Raw genomic sequence first — 16420 nt, forward strand, 5'->3', positions numbered from 1 at the left:
GCTATTTTCATGGAGAGAGGACCAAGCCTCATGCCACAATGATGAAACGCGCTGATAAAGAACCCCACTAACATGAGTTGATGGGACACAAAAGGAAGCTGTCCGAGGCAGGAGGACAGCAGACTTGGCTGCAGCATCAGCAGCTTCATTCCCAGGCACACCAATGTGGCCAGGAATTAAAAAAAAAAAAAAAAGACACGAGCGCCTGTATCAGCTAGCGACTGAAGGGACCGTTGAATTCGTTGCATGAGAGGGTGGTGCAAATATGGGTCACGGAGACTCTGAATTGCACTCAAACAATCAGAGCAGATGGCATATGGAAAATGACAATGGCGGCGGATATACTGAACAGTCGGATAGAGAGCAAAAAGCTCAGCTGCAAAGCTTCAACACTGGTCAAGGAGCTGGAATTGAAAGGTATCATCCCCAATGACAAAGGCACATCTGACGCCAGCAGTAGTCTTTGAGCCATCTGTGTAAATGAAGACATTATTAGTGAGCCTCGAAAGAAGTTTGACAAACCTCAAGCGGTATATCGAATCCGCGGTCCTCTCCTTTGGGAGCGAGCTGAGTTCAATGTGCACGCGAACCTGAGTCTGGAGCCAAGGTGGCGTCGGGCTCTCATCCACTCGAAAAGTCGTAGGGAGGCTAAAATAAAGTTGCTGAAGCAGGCGACGAAAGCGAACTCCAGGAGGTAACAGGGCAGAGACATACAGGCCGTATTGGCGGTTTAGAGAGTCGTCAAAGAAGGAGAAATACGACGGGTGGTCAGGCATTGACATCAGTCAGCAGGCATACCAACAAAGCAACATATCGCGCCGGTAGTTTAGTGGTAATGCGGCAGCTTCGGCATACAGACTCTCAACAGGGCTGGTGTAGATGCTCCAGTTGCCAGACGTAACCCCCGATGGTAGATAGAGTCTAGAAAGCATAAGATGGATGGCCGGACAGAAGAGTAGACAAAGCTCCCATAATCCAGCTTTGATCGGACAATGGACCAATATAAGTGAAGCAGGACCATTCGATCTGCTCCCCATGACGTACCACTGAGAACACGGAGGACATTTAGGGAACGGGTACAACGAGCAGCCAAGTAAGACACATGTGGAAACCAGCAAAGTTTCCTGTCAAATGTAAGACCTAAAAATTTTGTTGTCTCCACGAATGGCAGAGCAACGGGACCAAGATGTAAGGATGGTGGAAGAAGCTGTTTGTAACGCCAGTTCATACAGACCGTTTCCTCACCAGAAAAACGGAAACCATTCTGACACTCCAGGAATATAGACAGTCTAGACAAAACTAAAGACAGCACTCCAGGAGACATGTTCTCTGAGCACTGCAGTAAAGTCAGAGAACACTGCAGTAAAGTCATCCACGAAAAGGGAGCCTGAAACGTTAGCTGGACGGAAATCCATTATTGGATTGATAGCTATGGCAAAAAGGGCCACACTCAAAACGGAGCCCTGGGCCACCCCATTCTCCTGGCGAAAGGCATCTGACAAAACAGAGCCCACACGTACCCTGAACATTCGATCCATTAAAAATGCATTAATAAAAAAAGGCAGGCGACCGTGAAGGCCCCAAGTGCGCATGGTGCGGAGAATGCCCGCCCTCCAACAGGCATCATAAGCCTTCTCCAAATCTAAGAACACAGCCACCATCTGGCGCGTATGCAAAAAGTTGTTCACAATAAAGGTCGAGAAGATAACTAGGTGGTCAACAGCAGAGCGGCGCCTACGAAAGCCACACTGGACATCGGGAAGGAGGCATCGAGATTCAAGGAGCCAAACCAATCGAGAATTTACCATGCGCTCCATCACCTTGCAGACGCAGCTGGGAAGGGAGACGGGGCGATAACTGGAAGGAAGGCATTTGTCCTTTCCTGGTCTGGGTATGGGAACAACAATTGCTTCACGCCAGCGTGTGGGAACATGACCTTCAGTCCAGATGCGATTATAGGTGTGAAGAAGAAAGCCTTTACCTGCAGGAGAAAGGTTCATCAGCATCTGAATATGGATACCATCCGGCCCCGGAACAGAGGATCAGGACTGGGCGAGTGCACTTTCGAGTTCCCGCACGGTGAAGGTGGCATTGAAACTTTCACGATTCAAAGACTGGAAAACATGTGGCCATGCCTCTTATGCTTGTTTTCCGGGGAGGAAGGCAGGGTGGTAATGGGCAGATCTCAAAACCTTCGCAAAAAAGTGGCTAAAGGCATTTGAGACATCCTCAGGATCCACAAAGACTTCATTCGCTACAGTTAGGCCAGAAATCGGGGAGTGGACCCTGGTGCCAGATAGCCGGCACAGGCCACCCCACACAACCGAAGAAAGAGTAAAACTGTTGACCGATCCGGTGAAAGCCACCCAGCAAGCCTTTTTGCTTTCTTTGATAGCACAACGACATTGTGCACAGAGCCGTTTGTAACTGATACAGTTCGCCATCGTAGGGTGGCATTGGAAGGTGCATAAAGCATGTCGCCGAGCATGAATAGCGTCGCTGCATGCTGTAGTCCACCAGGGGACTGGGACTCAACATGGAGAAGAGGAAGTACGAGGGATGGAATATGCAGCAGCAGTGAGAATAACATCCGTGAGGTATGCGACCTGACTATCGCAGCTGGAGAAGTTTTGATCATGGAAGGTCGCCAGGGAGGTGAAAAGCCCCCAGTCGGCTTTGGAGATCTTCCAGCTAGTGTAACATGGAGAAGGGGTGTTATGTAGGAGACGGATTACGCAGGGGAAATGGTCGCTCGAGTATGTGTCAGACAGAGCATACCACGCGAACCAACGTGGATGTTGGATAGTGGATATTGAGAGGTCCAAGTGAGAATAGGTATGCGTTGTGTCTGAAAGGAAGGTAGGCACACCAGTATTTAAGCGGACTAAATTGAGGTGGTTGAAAAGGTCAAGAGGGAGCCTCTCGGGCAGGATGCTGGAGAGCCCCAAAGGGGATGCTGGGCATTAGTCTCCAAGAACAGAACTATCTATAAGTGCCAGACACGAGAACGCAGGGTTTGCGACTAGCCAATAACTTGCGAGCGACTGTGCAAGGCACTTTTTCCTTTACCCGCATCTCTTGGACATCCCACTCATCAAGATACATGGGCAATCCCAAGAGGAGGTGGCATGGCCACCATTGCAGTTGATACAGTGGGGAGAAGGAAGCAGACAATCGCCCTCATGTGCATCCCTACCACAGGTTACACATTTGGCAGGGTGTTGACAAGATGTTCTAGTGTGGTTGAAACAATGGCACAGGTAGAAGCGCATCAGGTTCGGGATGTATGGTCGGACTGTGATAATTTCGTAGCCTGCTTTGATCTCGGATGGAAGCTCTACTCTATCAAAGGTGAGAAAAAGAGCGCAGGTAGGCACTATGGAGGAATCTACCTTTTGCATCACCCAATGGACGGCAATGACATCCTGATCAGAGAGGTAAGATTGGATTTTGGCCTCTGTTAGACCGTCAAGCAGCCTGGTGTAAATTACACTACGGGAAGAATTCAGAGTTCTATGTCCCTCAAAACGAACACAGTAACCGTGGAGAAGCGAGGCAACAAGCAGTTGTTGTGCTTGAGAATCCCAATAGTCTCCAAAAGCCAAGTGCCATTCCATAAACGAGAGTAGGATTTCACAGGGCCAGCAAATGCATCAACACCTTTCTGAATAATAAACGTATTTACCATGGCGAAGGACTGACAGTCTTCTGTGCATGAGACCACGAGGAACCGTGGTGCAGTGGGAAGGGTCTTTGAATTGTTAGCCTCATTACATTTACGTTTTGTAGACGTTGATTGGAAAGATGATGGCGTCTCCAATGACGCACTCCTTCTAACTGGGGGCCCCCATCACAAGTGGACACACCCACCTTAGGTGATTGTTCACACCTCAGGCCACACGTCCTGAACACCTGACAGAGGGACCGAAGGTTGCAGCTCAGGTAATCACTGGGCCTGGCCAGTGCCAGGGGTATGTGCGAACCCTACCTGTCGATCCGGGGTTGGGAATTACGCATTACCCAGTCACCTGTTATGCGTCAGACGCATGGGCTGGCCTTCAGGAGTGCACAGGGGGGAAGACGAAAAAAGGACCCTCAAACCCCGCAGCGGAGGAACGAGAGGAGAAGGGAAACAGAGAAAGGTAAAGGAATGAAAAACAGTGGTGAGACTGTTCTTACATTAGTGACAGACAATGCAGAACATTCCAAATAACACCTGAGAGATGTTCCCCAAGGGAAGGGATAAAGAACAGCAAGAGAATAGACATCCACCACAGAAGTGAAAAGATGCTGCAAAGACTGGGGCCCCGTGGCAGCCAAGCATGAACCCACCAAAGAGTGGCAAGCCCCCTGGGGGGTCTCTCATACTTGGGAATACAAAGTTTTGTCTTGTCTGTTAATTATGCTAGTTTTGCTATGTTAGCTCCGAACACATTGCCTTTATTCACTTGAACTTCTTGCATGTGAAACCACTATGTGCAATAACTATAATAGGTAATGTCCTAAATGATAATCCCACGCTAACACACAAATTAATGATTTATATTCTTAGTGATACCCCACAAGATGTTAGATGTGACACTTCAGTCATAAGCCACAGATCTGCAAGCACAGTCCAAATGTATTTTAGATAATTACAGATATGATATTTGTTAATTGTGATTATTTTGCTGAATGCACACATAACTAAATGACAGATATTCATGTTATTTATTTTACTTTACGTTTGCACTGGCTTGTCACAAATGTACGATATATTCACGTTTTATGGTGTTTCAGTACTGCTTGCTGTACAACTGAATGTTTAAATATGAATACTAACATGAAGGAATCCATCAAATGTGGCTCTGTAATGTGTGTGTGTGTGTGTGTGTGTGTGTGTGTGTTCTCCTTTCTCCATCCATCAATTAAAATTTTCAGTAATTATTCATGTCACAATGTGCCAAACCACTTCATTTTTCCCATGTTCTTTACAAGCACTTTTTCTCATTTATTCATTGCAGAACCACTTTGTCCCTTGGATGATCAATTCATCTGATCTTTAACAGTCTCATCTGTCACTACATTGACAGAGCTTCTACATGTTTCACTTCTTTCTTTCAAAACAATATGTGCTGTAGTATATAACCCACCACCAATATTATAAGAGTTTAACCAATTTTTAACAATATAATTCAACTGGATGGCTAAAAAATCACCAATCAGCATTCGAAGAACACACATATAAAAAAAAGGTTTTACTTATGCAAGATTTCAGAGCCATGGCTCCTTCCTCTGGCAGAAACGTTGAAGATTCCAATGAAGAGGGGTGAAGGAAAAGGACTGGAGAAGTTTAGGACAGGTTATAGTTAAAACATCATGCATGAGTTAATAAGAGTGAAAAGCTAAGTGCACTGTATGCAACAGAGGTGAGAGGGAGAAAAAAAAAATAAAATAATAGACAAGTCATAAAATGAAATATGTGGAAAACTAAAACAGAGTGAAGAAAGGATCAGTTACTGTGAAGATACGTTGACATGGAAGAAGTTCAAGTAAATTAACGCCAAGTAAGTGGCGAGAACCAAGGGAATGTTGTAGCGCTAGTTCCCACCTGCGGAGTTCAGAGAAACTGGTGTCTGGAGGAAGAATGCTGATGGCGCATGTGGTGAAACAGGCACCGAGGTCATGACTGTCACGCTGTAGAGCATGCTCAGCTACAGGATATTGCGTGTTTCCAGTATACACCCCCTGCCTATGCCCATTCATCCTAACAGATAACTTGGTGGTGGTCGTGCCAATGTAAAAGGCTGAAAACATTGTTTACACAACAGATGGTATATGACGTGTCGTTTCAAAGGTGGCTCTCCCTTTCATATTATATGTTTTGTCAGTTACAAGGTTGGAATAGGTGGTGGTAGGAGGGTGCATTAGGCACGTCCTGCAGTGGGGACGTTCACTGGATTAGGAGCTGTAGGGCACGGAGATGGGTCCAGAAGGAGCATAGGGTCTGACAAGGATAATGCAAAGATTGGGAAGGCGAAAAGAAGTCGTCTTCCTTCTGGCAACCTTACAATTACAAAGGTTTATTTGACAAAATAGAAGAACGGTGCAGAGGAAAGGCTACTAATGGAAAAGAAGGCCTGTCATTCAAGATACTGGGTCAAGGTGACCATCAGGATTGGACTGGATCTGATCGATTCTTTCTTGACATTTCTTTCTTTCGATTTTCATTGTATTCTACACGATGGAGTGACCCTTGGCCCCTTTTCTCGAAGTAGCTCTTTTTTGTGAAAAAGATTCTGGGTATTCCTCACTAAAAGTGGCAAGCTCGTAGATGAGTCTTAATTTAGTCATTGTGACATAAGTCACTTTATTATCTGCAAAACTTTCGGGACAAATTTTACGGAAAAAAATCTCTTATTATTCTAAAACGAAAGAAAGTAATTAAAGGTCTTTAACAATGGTTAAACGGCAAGATTTTGTATTTATATAAAAACAATAATAAAATCAGAAAAATTAAGGAATGGAAGAGGTAGAAGACATACTTGTCCTTACTGAAAGCAAATTTTAGAGCAGGGAATGTAGTAGCTGTGCTTGACACAGGTTTTCGCTCTAAAACTGGACTAATTTCGTACGAGAGCAAGGTACGGATGTCCCGCTACCTGTCGCTTGACCGGTGCTGCCTTCTGTTGCCCATTCATAGTATTAGTTAGAAAGAAGTAGTAGCGAACGTTAGAGCTGTTCAGAGACGAAGAGGCAATTCACCGGCAAAAAGAGTAGATAAGAAGCGAACTGGTATGGCTCTGCATGCTAGAACACTTCATCTTTTCTATACTATAGAAAAGTCGAAGTGTTATTGCATGAAGAGACTTGTGACATTGCTCAGTAACACATTATGCACTTTTTTGAAGGTCAATTATACTTTTTGCCATTGATTGCATAATTTTTTATCTATGAAAGAACAACATTAAATATGAAAACTAACTTGAAGCTCGATCTTCTTTTAGCATGTGTTACACGTTAAGTCATATCAAATACAAATGTGCCGGTAAAATTTTAAATGGTGGCATAAATGACTTATATTCTGGGCCTGAATTTTTTCAAATGGCTGATCCTCAAAGTATAACGTTTTGAATGAGAGTTATAATGCCCTGTGATTTAAGAAATTCACTGCACATTCTCACACGTAACATAAATCATCTTGTGTGGAAATTTACTTTGAAAGTAACGCTTCTCAAGCCACTATTCGGAATATTTTCCAGTGATCTGTTACAAATGTAAACAATTGTGACGTCACACACATTGAATGCACGTTAGTTGTTAAGGACGTACAGCATAATCTTTGACCTAAATAAAGCCTTTTGACACTTTTTGGTGTCGGCAAACTGGTCTGTGCATTGTCTAAATTACCCATTTTCTATGCAATTAAACTTTTATTTTGGTGTTATTCTCAGATTTATGTTTCATTGCTGCAGTGTTATTCAGCAGTAGTGGGCTAAAGTTCTTTGTCAGCGTATCAAATCTTACACATCAAACCTACAAAAATTTAACTAAAATCTAAAACAATGAAAAATCCCAGATTTCTACAAAATTCCTGGGTTTTTCCCGGATGAAAAAATTCCCGGGTTTTTCCCGTATCTCTCAGGCCGTATCCACCCTGTAATAGGTATTTACACTTTTATGTGTGTTTTAAACTCATAAAAACATGTGAGACCTGTTACTGAGGAAAACAAATTCAGCAGTGAATTTCAAAGTTGTAAAAAAATTTATGGCCAATGCAAATTCAATTACGACACGAACACACGATTTCTAGACAAAAATATATTGTTCTACACTATATAAAACAACAGAATACCACTTACTGGATCCACAAAATCCATGTTCAATCCATAGCACAGTTTCTGTATTCTGGATGTGATCTTGTCAAAATGGACTTCCTCTTTCCTTCCATCTGTAAAACACCACAAAATTATAGATTAAGAAAAAACTTGATGCAGGGCCTAAGCCACAAAATGAGAGGTGAGCACTGTGCCTTACGTGATACAAAACCCTTTCTACCATCCGCCCTACTCAAGCTGATGCCCCACCCACCACTCTAAAAAAGGAAGACTAAAAGATTATACCAAACTTGAATGATAAACTTCTACTCTCTGATTTTTCAATAGCTCTTCATTGTGCAGTTCACAGTATTGTACGGTATCTTGTTAACTGATTTTCATACTATCTGACTAAAAGATTGCAGAGTGCTATAAATAAGCAACTAAGGGAGTGCAGGCCTACAGCTTTGCCCTCAATGTTAACCGCGTAGGCTTCCAATGCCCAAAAGCAACAAATGACCAGTGCTGCAATGGGCAAATGAATGACTATTGGTGGACTCAAATATATAAAGTAGGCATAATTATTTCACATATTTCCCCTTCATACCATAGGCCTACTATAAAGCATGTTGCATACATGTTAGGACCTAACACAGTGACTCATTTCTGACAGTTTCCACTGAGCACTACAGAATACAATTTCTTAACGTGATGATTTTTACCAGCAAAGGGTACAACATGTGGATTAATTGGAGCTACAAATAGGACTTCACCTCAAAGTAACATAAGTCTGACAATACACTAAAGATCTGTCATCACAACCTAGGCCTACATTCCAAAAAATATATATAAATAAAAAAAAAAATCAGTGTTCAGTTCTCTTTCCTGTTTGTGCATGTATGGATTCACATGCCACGTCATTACATCACCGGATGAAGCTACTACTCAGTATTGGTAGGTTATGCTGGACATAAAATGTGTCTTCAACTTCTGCATTATGTGGTCACACCCCACTTCTGCATTATGTGGTCACACTGATCAATTGACATTTCAAGAAAGGTTTAGAGCTTGAGGTACTGATCATCTCAAAAGTTAAATCCATTTGCTATAAATGGTTCAAATGGCTCTGAGCACTATGGGACTTAACATTGGTGGTCATCAGTACCCTAGAACTTAGAACTACTTACACCTAACTAACCTAAGGACATTACACACTTCCACGCCCGAGGCAGGATTCGAACCTGTGACTGTAGCAGTCACGTGGTTCTGGACTGAAGTAGCTAGAACCGCTCAGCTGCTGCGGCCGGCCCATTTGCTATATTTCAGCAATACTTAGTTACTTATGGCCAGCCTCCTTTGGAGAATAATGGGTACCACTGTTCTCCACTCATCTGACATGTTGCCCATCAGACATACCTGAGATATGGTCACCCACGAGTTCATCACAATTCTCCAGCAACCTGTTGATCCTTTGTGACTACTACTTCAAATCACCTGGAGGCAGATTTTGCCAATAAATATCGAGAGACACTAACTCTTTGGCACAACAGTTAAAGACAATGTGGCACAGGGACTCCAAACCATGCCAAGTTCTTAGCATCAGCAAGGATGTACAGCTCTAATACTAATATTTCTGAATGATCATGTACATAATTTGTGGTGTGATTGTTACATAAATTAGTGTTGTTTTTGTTACATCCATGGTGGATTTGCATTTCCAAAAAACTATACTTTGTAATGGTTTCATCATCCCTCTAACAATCCAACACACAAAGATACAGCACTTTATTATTGACAACCGTGACTTTAAAAATGTACAGCAGGGCTGTGTCATGTAATTTGGTGCAAGTTGTGTGCTTGTATTCAGGAAGTGTGGGGGCAGACCTTGAGCAATTTTTAAGTATAGGCCCTATCTTTGCTACGTGCTGGACCCAAGTGAATTGGTTAGAAAAGCTTAACCTATATGCAACTGGAGTTTTAATAGGTGACCTTATAAGAAAACCATCTTTTCCATTTGTTTCCGGTTCCCCAATTTAATTAGTAGAGCTACATAATGATAAAAAAAAGTGTGGCATATATGTTAAGTCCCCCAGTTCACTGCCACCTCATTATCTGTTGTTTGTGACCTAAGTCTGGCAAAAGTAACACGAATTCAACAGTAAAAGAAGATTAGAAACATTTTTAAGTTAGGTTAACACTTATATTTATTTAGACACTGGAAACGTCAAATCTGAACAGTAACTTAAACAGCCACAGTTAATGGGAAACTTTGGGAACACACTATTACTAATCCTCCTAAAATAAAAGTAAATAACACAGTTACTTTGATTTCACACTTAAACTGCGAGTACCAGTTCTACCTGCAAGCCAATGTCCCATAGTGCTTCTACACTTATACTTTCCCAAGTTCGCTTTGTCAGTAACGTTAAAGCAGCATCATTTCACAAATTAAAGAATATTAAGCAACTGGCTGCGAAAAAACAGCTTAAGAAACATCCAAAACCGCTGAAAAATTTCCCGTCTTCCCTCATCCTCTACCTAATTAGTTACCAATGGTTCGGCGATGTCTGAGATTACTTAAAAGCCAGGTAATATTAATTGACGAGTAAGGCCGTTAGTGCAACTTCTTAACACACCCCACACTGTTGTTGAGTCAGGTAAAGTACGTTAACGATTTTAGATGGTCTAATCTTACTGGTTCACGACAGACGATATTCCTGAAATCAGCACTCCAACAGTTGTTTATTCTCTACTAGTCAACGAAGATGACTGAATAAACGACCCTGCATACGTGCCACTATGACTACTTCTAACAAATATGAATGAGTGTTCTACATCGTATGTGCTCTTCCAATGATACCTTAGAATTATGTATTATGAATCTATATGGAGTGCATCTTCCTGTAAAACAATTTTTTTTAAAAAAAGAAAAAAATATGATGGTAATCCTTTAAAACTACACAGTGAAGAATTCAGTCATTGATATTCGTAAAAATAACATACAAATGCGAATTATTTTGCTGCTTATGTAATTTTATTTGTGTATTTACAAGCTTACCTCTCTTCAAAACAAACATTTTACCAGATCTTTCAACAACCATCTCGGAAAAACCTACGTTTGCCGCTTATTCGCCTAACGTACACAACTACCCGCCACGGTGTATTTCGATGCAAAGCGCGGGTAAAATAGTAGTCAGGTGAGCCAACGGATACAATTAAATTTCCCAGACTTGTCGTATTTGCTTGTTGTTCGACAATTCAAGAAGAATTATGTAACGCATCATTTTAATCGGCACGAAGTTTTTGAAGTTTAAGGAATTAGATTCCAGCACAGTGTGCATCACAACTGATATCCGGGTAAGTACAACATATTTATTTTCGACAACGAACGAGAGAACAATGATAAGACAATAGTGCTACGACAAACGGCGGCGGATCAAAGAGTCTGCACTCTGCAGTAAGCAAATGTTAAGACCAGCAGAAGTCGGTCGTACAGTTAAGAAAATTAAATATACAGATGTCAGATAAAGAAAGTCAAGAAAATGAACTTTCTGCGTTGGAAAGCATATATAATGCAGAAGAAATTAAAATTATAGAAGACAGTGGTAAATCTGGCGGACAATTCTATGCGTACCCAGATATTTCGTCTGATTTTAAAATCATTTATCGTGACCTAAGGAAAGAAGGTACTGTGATGCAATGTCTGCTGCTAGTCTAAAATAAGTGTTATGGTATGCTGTGAAACTCAACTGTTTTGCAGATAATGAAGTCACCGAAGTTAGTATCAGGTACTTGCCACCATTGGTTTTATACTTCAGCTTACCTCCCGATTACCCATCGACGAATCCACCGGATTTCACATTATCGTGCAAATGGTTGAGAAAGATTGAGGTATGTAGTACGTCTTGCATGTATAAATAATTACAAAACAAATGCAGGAAAGAACTTCTGTACTTCGCATGAAACCAACACAACTGTTCACACTATGTTCAATTTTTCATGATACCTGCATCTCTAACGCTAGGAAAGCAGTTATACTGTAACTAACCTGGGTGTCCACAGTTAAAAATCAGTTGTACAGGGTGGAGAAAAATTTTCTTTTGATAGTTCTCAAGTAGGTTGGGTTACTGATTAATGCATGAAGGTAGTTTGCCTGTAAAGTAATACTGTTATTGTTGAATTAATATACATACATTATGTTACTAGTCACTTACTAAAAGTGATCTAGAGCAGCGTAACACAAATAAGTTCATTACAGAGTCGTAGTTGATAGACATAGTCATTATAGCCACAATTAATTGAAATCTTGTGCATGTGCGCACTTGTAAGTAAAATCTTCTATAACTTCTCTATAACAGTAATAAAAAAATTAAAAAACTAGTTTGTAAACATATTTACTTCCTCCTCTGCAGACATACATTATTGGATGAACCACCCCATGAGCATGTAACACAAACTTGGAGCCACTTAGCTGTGTCAAATATATTCATCAGCACTTTGAGACGAATAGTCGTGTCCATACCTCAGCAATGGTCAAAATGACATTTACTACCTGCTAACAAAGGTGTCAGTGGCTCAGGAAGGAGTCCAATATGCATCAACAGTTTTTTTCAAAAATTTAGCCAATAACATAAAATGTGTGACAGGTAGCAAAGCATGTTTCAAATCTAACCTGAAATCATTTCTTTTACTCCTATTTCGTATATGAATTTTCATTTTAAAACTGTTAGCCTGTAAAAAAAACTAGTTTTTAACTGTAGTTGCATGTGGTGGTCTGAAAAATAGTAAACTCACTCATACTACATTATTTCAGAAGAAAACTTTGAAATGAGCTTACAAACATGTAACTAATTTAATAAACTGCCAACATCAAATTTTGATCATCACTTACAATGCATATCTCACTTGATATTGTTTGTTGCAGTCCTCACACTTAAAATGTGTCATTTTTGTAGTAAATTGGCATGGTGTGGAGCTGAAAATCAGATACCAGAAAGATCTTCACATTCTTAAATGTATTGTCAAATAAAGCTGGGGAGTTCAGAGGTCTCACTTCCTGTGGTTTTACAAGGCATTTGTTTGATCCCAGCTTCAATAAAGATGCATTTTATGTGGTTCTACAAGGCAGGCAGATCTAGTCAAACCATATTGATACCTAGCGGATTTGTTGAGGCTGGTGAGTAAACCTTCACCTAGATGGCCTTGCCTCATGAGACTTGCTCTAAAGATCTTTCACTCCTGTAATTTTGTACAATAAAGTCGTTTAATCGTGTTTTGAGCAGTTTTTCAGAAAAAAGGGAGTATGCAAACCAACTGGGATTAGAGCATGAGAATGTCTTGTGAAATTAGTCAGTAACTGGGGTTAACGGAAGTGTCAGATTCCACCCGTCTCCTTTGACCCATGACGTAAGGGTGTTGTTGTGTGTGACATCATTACGGCACGGAGTTTGAGTTGGTTGTGTTTGTAGATGTCGTCTTGTTGTGTTTGATGGCGTTGTGTGGTGTGTGTGTGTGTGTGTGTGTGTGTGTTTGGTATGGCTGGCCGAAATTTGTTGGTTGTAAGTAATTGTTTTTTTGGTCTATTTTTCTCGAGCTGTAATGTTTTGTGTATTGAATGTGTTTTAATTTACTTAGGGATGTTTAAGTTTTTAATTTTTGAGGTGGTGTGTTGTTGTTGTTGTTTTTTTTTTTTTTTTTTTAGTTGGTGTTGGTTTTTTCGTATAAGTAATTATAGTTGACCTTTATAGTTGACTGATTCCAATTTTCTTATTTTTATATGTAGTTATAGGTGTTTTGGCACCACCAGCTGTTGTCTAGGGAAATGTCTAATTCCAATTTCAGTAGTTTTTGCTGTAGGTGTTGGTGTTTTGGTATTGTCAGCTGCAGTTGACAATTTTAGGGAAGTGTCTGATTCCTGTAGATTTTGTAAAATTATTATTTTTTTTTTATTTTTTTTCATCTTGTGTGTTTTGGGATCGTGGTTTTTTTTTTTTTACTGCTATATTTTAGTTGTCCCCTCCCTAAACCCCCAGTTTTCTGTGGTTGTCCCATTAATTTGATTTTATTTTTGGAGGGAGATGTTATTGTCATATTTATACGTATTTTTGTGTTTGTTGCCGTGTTTATGTAGTGATATCATAGGCCCCATATTGGAGATGCGTAGAATAGCCATTTCCACCATATTGATGACGTCATGGGTCAAAGCAGACGGGTCAAATTGAACACTTCCGTATTCCCAGTAACTGTTGATACTTGTCAGGGCTGGAGTAGGCCACCATCAAAACCAATTGAACGGCTCAGTCTTATTATGGAAAAGACATACCACAGGAAACAGCATACTCCTCTTGTTTTAAACTGTGGTTGTAGTTAACATAATGAATTTGCTATTTCATTAACTGAACAGTTAGAAATTCACAAAGTGAGCTCAAGAAATTTTTAAGTTCACAGAAGCAAGCATGAGCTTTGAATTACTGCAGTACACCAATTTTTTATGTTACACAATTGCAGTCTCTACCTGTTCTCTCACTGTAAGTCTCCTAATGTCAACCTCAGTGCTGCTCCCAAGCATTCCTTTTTCTGTGTGAACTGTGCAGTGGAGGGCATCCAATGTAGCAGCAGGTGGCCACCTGAGTGCAGCCATCGTGGCACCCTGACCTTGGTGAAGCCCAACGTAGGCTGAGATCCAAACTCAGTAGCCACTCCATTATAAGCAGGTTGGAGTGTTATCATGTACACTTGACAGCGCAAAAGTTTGTCACTGAAATTTTTATTGCTTTATGCAAGAGCCAGTAACACAAGAGTGTACAGTACTGTGGAAAAGGGACTTAAAGTTGAGATATGGCACCAAGTGCAGAAGAGCAGTATGAAATACATGAATATTGCAGAACTTGGTAGAGTGACTTCATAGTTTGGTGATGGACTCAAGAGGCTCATAAGCAGGCGCATGACAGTAGGATTTGGATTTAATCCCTCTTTGTCAAATTCAAAGGTCATACACTTCAGTGACCACCAGCATCCTTTTAGGAGGGGTATCTTCGAGATGTATTGTCCTTGCCATTATTAGTGTGAAGTTGTTAGGTATGTGTCTGTGTACTGATGTCTACCACTTAGTTACTATGTGGCCGTGTAATTGTGGTCATCTGATTGTATGTGGAAAGTCTCTCTAGTACAGAATGATCTCGAATAAATATGTTGCAAGTGGTGTATGCATTTGTATGTCCTATCCACCCACTCATACAGTACAAACATACAGTCAGTCTGCATGATCAAAATTGCTATTTGAAATTTCTCCACAAAATAAATTTCAGAATGTCGTTCTCTCTTCATGTCGTGGCTATTAAACCAATAAAGTACAGGGTGTATCAAAAAGAATCAACCAATTTGCCACATCTATATTTCTGAAACTAATAAACATATGTAATGAATTTTGTTTTCTGGTGAACGGGAAATTCAAAAAGTTTTTTTTTTTTTCATACCTCTTCATAGGTGTTAAATATGCCTCCCTTGAGATGCACAGCTTACGTCAGTGCGGTATTCAGATTGTTCGCACGCTACAGCAAGCATGTCTTGAGTTACAGCTTCTACAGCTGCTGTTATGCGATCTCTCAGTTTATTTATCATTGTTGGCAACAGAGACACGTAAACAGTCTATTATTACCCCCCACAAAAATAAAATCAAACAATGGAAAATCCAGATTGGGATGTAACAATATTAGAGAAGAAAAGTTGCTACTCTCTATATAGCTGAGATGCTGAGTCGCGATAGGCACAACAAAAAGATTCACACAATTATAGAAAAAATGGTTCAGATGGCTCTGAGCACTATGGGACTTGACTTCTGAGGTCATCAGTCCCCTAGAACTTGGAACTACGTAAACCTAACTAACCTAAGGACATCACACACATCCATGCCCGAGGCAGGATTCGAACCTGCGACCGTAGTGGTCGGGCGGTTCCAGACTGTAGCACCTAGAACCACTCAGCCACTTCGGCCAGCCACAATTATAGATTTTGGCCATTAAGGCGTTTATCAGCAGTACACACACACACACACACACACACACACACACACACACACCAATACTGAACCTTGCCTAACTTAGTTCATTCCTCTATCCAACCGAAATCCACCCCCGCTGCCTCCAAACCACCCCCTGTTAACTTCCCAGAATTTCTTAACCAGTAATCTTGCCTCACCATCATTCCCCAAATCCCTCAACATGCAAATTAACATTACATCTGCAGAAAAAAAACACAGTCCACAATCTTAAAACTGACCCCGACCTTATAATCCTACCTCCAGACAAAGGCTCCACCACCGTTGTTTTGAACTGCAAGGATTACGTGGCAGAGGGACTCAGTCAGCTGTCAGATACTGCCACCTACAAATCTTGCCACAGTGACCACATTCCAGTAATCCAACAGGATCTCCAGTCACTACTCAAATCCTTAGGCCCATGCCAGAACCTCTCCCCAGAGTCCATCTCTCTACTTGCCCCTACCACTTCCTGCACTCCCACCTTCTATATGCTTCTTGAAGTCCATAAACCCAACCAGCCAGGCCACCCCATTGTGGCTGGTTACTGTGCCGCCACAGAGAATCTCTGCTCTCTTAGACCAACACC

General features: G+C 41.2%; 2 protein-coding genes across 2 annotated transcripts in view; one reads left to right on the forward strand and one right to left on the reverse strand.

Annotated features, from left to right (window-relative positions):
- Positions 1-11008, reverse strand: part of LOC126416312 (ribonucleoside-diphosphate reductase large subunit) — an 81561-nt gene extending 70553 nt beyond the window's left edge. Inside the window, exons 1-2 of the mRNA XM_050083973.1 lie at positions 10855-11008; positions 7842-7930 (exon numbers count right to left, since the gene is read on the reverse strand). Coding sequence (XP_049939930.1) covers positions 7842-7930; positions 10855-10897 — 132 coding nt within the window. The 5' untranslated portion in view covers positions 10898-11008. The remainder of the gene's footprint in view (positions 1-7841; positions 7931-10854) is intronic.
- A 229-nt stretch (positions 11009-11237) lies between these two features.
- The window catches only part of LOC126416527 (E3 ubiquitin-protein ligase RNF14-like), a 79188-nt gene continuing 74005 nt past the window's right edge, over positions 11238-16420 (forward strand). The window contains exons 1-2 of the mRNA XM_050084274.1: positions 11238-11482; positions 11557-11687. Of these exons, the coding sequence (XP_049940231.1) occupies positions 11314-11482; positions 11557-11687 (300 nt within the window). The 5' untranslated portion in view covers positions 11238-11313. The remainder of the gene's footprint in view (positions 11483-11556; positions 11688-16420) is intronic.

This window comes from Schistocerca serialis, chromosome 8 (assembly GCF_023864345.2).
Source record: "Schistocerca serialis cubense isolate TAMUIC-IGC-003099 chromosome 8, iqSchSeri2.2, whole genome shotgun sequence".
Taxonomy (NCBI): Eukaryota; Metazoa; Arthropoda; class Insecta; order Orthoptera; family Acrididae; genus Schistocerca; species Schistocerca serialis.